The sequence below is a fragment of the Olea europaea genome, unplaced genomic scaffold, assembly GCF_002742605.1.
Source record: "Olea europaea var. sylvestris unplaced genomic scaffold, O_europaea_v1 scaffold12467, whole genome shotgun sequence".
Lineage (NCBI taxonomy): Eukaryota > Viridiplantae > Streptophyta > Magnoliopsida > Lamiales > Oleaceae > Olea > Olea europaea.
The window spans coordinates 1-3,299 of NW_019229905.1; the positions used below are offsets into that span (position 1 = coordinate 1).

The 3,299-nt window shown below is 43.3% G+C and overlaps 2 protein-coding genes across 2 annotated transcripts; one reads left to right on the forward strand and one right to left on the reverse strand.

Moving 5' to 3' along the window:
- Positions 1 to 86: 86 nt before the first annotated feature.
- Positions 87 to 787, forward strand: LOC111374416 (polyubiquitin-like; the record flags this gene model as incomplete). Its single annotated transcript, XM_022997085.1, has 2 exons — positions 87 to 170; positions 266 to 787. Coding segments are annotated over 2 exons (606 nt in total), but the record flags the coding sequence as incomplete, so codon positions are not given.
- Positions 788 to 1,932: 1,145 nt separating this feature from the next.
- On the reverse strand, positions 1,933 to 3,131 carry LOC111374415 (pheromone-processing carboxypeptidase KEX1-like). The gene is made up of 3 exons (XM_022997084.1): positions 3,075 to 3,131; positions 2,352 to 2,589; positions 1,933 to 2,006 (listed from the first exon to the last, which is right to left on the reverse strand). Exons 1-3 carry the CDS (start codon positions 3,129 to 3,131, stop codon positions 1,933 to 1,935), a joined length of 369 nt encoding a protein of 122 aa, XP_022852852.1.
- Positions 3,132 to 3,299: the final 168 nt, after the last annotated feature.

Below are 3,299 nucleotides of genomic sequence, written 5' to 3' on the forward strand. Positions count from 1 at the left end.
TCTTTGATTGTTTTTTGGTGATAATCACTACACCTCTTCATTTAGCTTCAGCCTTCATTTTGTCTGTACTCTTGATCATTTTGCAGAAATTCCTCATCACACCTCGATCAACATACATGATAAACTCAAAAATCAACCCTCCGAATGAATATGCTGCCTACCTGCATCAGGTGTGAGCTAAAGTAAAATGACATAGCATAGAATGTTCGTAACTATCCATCCAATCAATGTACAAACCAACAAATTTAATCACCCATGGAATAAGAAACATGCATGCAATCTAATCACCAAAAAACTAACAACCCTTTCACATATCATAAACAATACATGCCATAAATATAATGTTAAAGCCAAGATACAAGACAAAGAAGCCATCCCACCAGACCAACAGAGGCTCATTTTCGCTGGTAAACAGTTTGAGGATGGTCTTAGTTTGGCTGACTATAACATTCAGAAGGAGTCCACACTCCACTTCGTGTTGAGGCTTCGTGGTAGCATGCAGATTTTTGTCAAAACCCTTACTGGAAAGACAATAACCCTTGAAGGTGAGAGCTCCGACACCATTGATAATGTTAAAGCTAAAATTCAGGACAAGGACAGAATCCCACTAGACCAGCAGAGGCTAATCTTCACTGGCAAACAGTTTGAGGACGGTCAAACATTGGCAGACTATAACATTCGGAAGGAGTCAACTCTGCACTTGGTGATGAGGTTGAGGGGAGGCATGCGGATTTTTGTGAAGACTCTGACTAGAAAAACCATCACTTTGTCTTGGAAAATCATATGACTGGGTAGTATAAGAATGATGATATATTCATTTTAGTTATGATGTTGATCAACCCTTTCACATATCATGAACAATACATACATTATTTTGTTAACGTATACATACAAAATTGATCGGCAATACCATCCCATACTTACACTAAACATTGATTATCACAAAACAATATATACTCTACATAAGACAGTTTAACGTATAACATATGGCTGAGCAAACCTATCCGTCCATAAAACTAACCAAATTAAAAGCATGTCCTTGTTACGAACAACGTATCTAGTACTACAACACACCTTATCGGACTACTTGAACTCACTTATTTCTTTACTCTCTTTGCCCTTCCCCCCGTGTATGGAGTCCGAGTAGGTGGTGCAGGACGTCGAACACGAGTCGATTCTCGCCTCTTTGTGCTGCCCACATTGCCTCCCTTTTCTGGTATGGTGACCTGTGTCGACAACTCTGTGGTGACGCCTATATAAAAAATTGGAGAATTTTAGTGAAACAGTTATGTGTGAAGGAGGCCACATAGTCGTGGAATAAGATGGACCCGTTAAAAATAGGCACGTACCGTCCACCTCCATGACGTCATGGGTCAATGGGGCTTCCTCGTTGTCATCGCTAGGGAGCGTGGGGACGGTCTCTCCCGAGTCTAGTTGAAAGAAAATTAGGTGAAATGAACGAACAAAGGATATGAATTATCATTTGTGTAATGGGGAAGTGATTGGTAATAGAACCCAAATCATGGAAGTTGACAAAAATTACGCACGTACCCTTCACGTCCTGCATTTCACCCTCCTTTGCATAGTCGTCGTCATGTGGGCTCCGTTGGTCGCTGCCTTCCTCGTCTAGTTGGAAAACAAAGAAAAAATTATTGAAGGAGTGAAATTGAATACATTTGCATTTCACGAGATGAGATGACATCTAATACAAATATGTGTTACACATAACTAATCGACATATCATTCACCTCCAAGTTCCCAGCAGGCAAAGGATGGCCACCATCATCCGGGCACAAGTTCATGTCTCCTCCATCTACATCTAAGTAATTTAGTAATTAAAAAAATAAATTTGTAGGCGAACGCGTGGGAAAAATTGCACAACTCTGCAGACATGTTGTAAGTGGAAATTGCAGTGCAACAAACTCATACCATTCACCTCAAGTTCCCGGCAGGCAAAGGATGGCCACCATCATCCGGGCATAGGTCCATGTCTCTTCCATCTACATCTAAGTATTTGGCAATTAAAAAAATAAATTTGTAAGCGAACGCATAGGAAAAATTACACAGCTTTGAAGACATGTTGTAAGTGGAAGTTGCAGTACAGCAAACTCATACCTTCGTGGGGGGCATCCCAAATGTTTGGCTCATTCACGACAAGGTAGATATGAAGTCCCTCAGTCTAGCAAACTCATCGATCACGTGCTGAATGATTTCAACCTTTACAGTTCGCAACCTCATCTCGATGAGGATGCGCTAGTCCAGCACCATGTCCTCCCTTGTCACAATCGGTCCACCACGTGTACCCTACAGCCCAGATGTGGACGGGGCACCCATTGGAGTGGGTAATGCACCCGACTGCCATTCTGAGGTATCTTCGTCGTCCTTAGTGTCACCAGCATCGGTTTCGCTGGAGATGTCGCGACTGCTGTCTCCACTCTCATCAGCCTTAGACCCATCGTCGTCGTTGCCCATCGGTTTTTGACGGTCATCGCTCGTGAATGTCTCATCGTCTTCGGCCCTTGCACCGGACTCGTTGTCATGGCCCTCACCCTCAGTGCTACCGTCATGTCCACCACTGGCCGGTGCCACCTCATGGAATTATGGCCCGAAAACACTCCTGGCAAGGTCGTCCAAAAATTGCACCGGACGGTTTAGGAACGGCACCAAACTGGCGATGTATGAGAGATCACGCTCGACCTCTGTGGGACGTAGTGTGGCGTGCACATGCAGTTGTAGAAACATGGGAGAATGGATAGTTAAAATATATTGCATAGTATTTCCAAAAAAACAAAATAATTGAAAGGTAAATTAAAAATGTCCATAACCTGTACGTCTCTGAAGAACGCATCGTACGTACGCTGCTGCGGTTGTTTGGTAGAGGTCCAGCACAGAATTCAAGACGATTGTTCACCCATCCGCTGACCAAAGTGTTCGCCGAGTTCGAGCGCGACCTCGTATGCCCAAATCTGTCCGGATGGAAAGAAAAAATTTGTCACATAAGTATCCATCCAAAGAATGTAGAAAACTGTTTGAATACTTACGAACAAAAAACATAAACGTAATGCTGTTTTTACCTGCATGGCGAACGAAAATTCGTGAACTGTGTAACTGACGTCCTTCTCGTTCTTCATCTTTGTATCGCTCATTTTACATGCCCAAGTACCCCTGTACCCTTCAACAAATGCCTATACCCCACTTTGGCCCAAGGGTGGGAAAAAATCAGCTCCAAGTCGTCAACGAGGGAAAGCGTGTCCTCATCAATGCCAACATTATTGTCCGGAGTAGTGATAACTCCTTCC

Excerpts from the sequence above, each read along its gene's own strand:
- LOC111374415 (XM_022997084.1), bottom strand. The coding sequence starts at position 3,131 with ATGAAGAACGAGAAGGACGTCAGTTACACAGTTCACGAATTTTCGTTC. Across the intron at positions 2,590-3,074 it reads AATTTTCGTTCGCCATGCAG|GTGGCACCGGCCAGTGGTGG; the intron begins GTAAAAACAGCA and ends TAATTCCATGAG. Across the intron at positions 2,007-2,351 it reads TACCTCAGAATGGCAGTCGG|ATGTAGATGGAAGAGACATG; the intron begins GTGCATTACCCA and ends CCAAATACTTAG.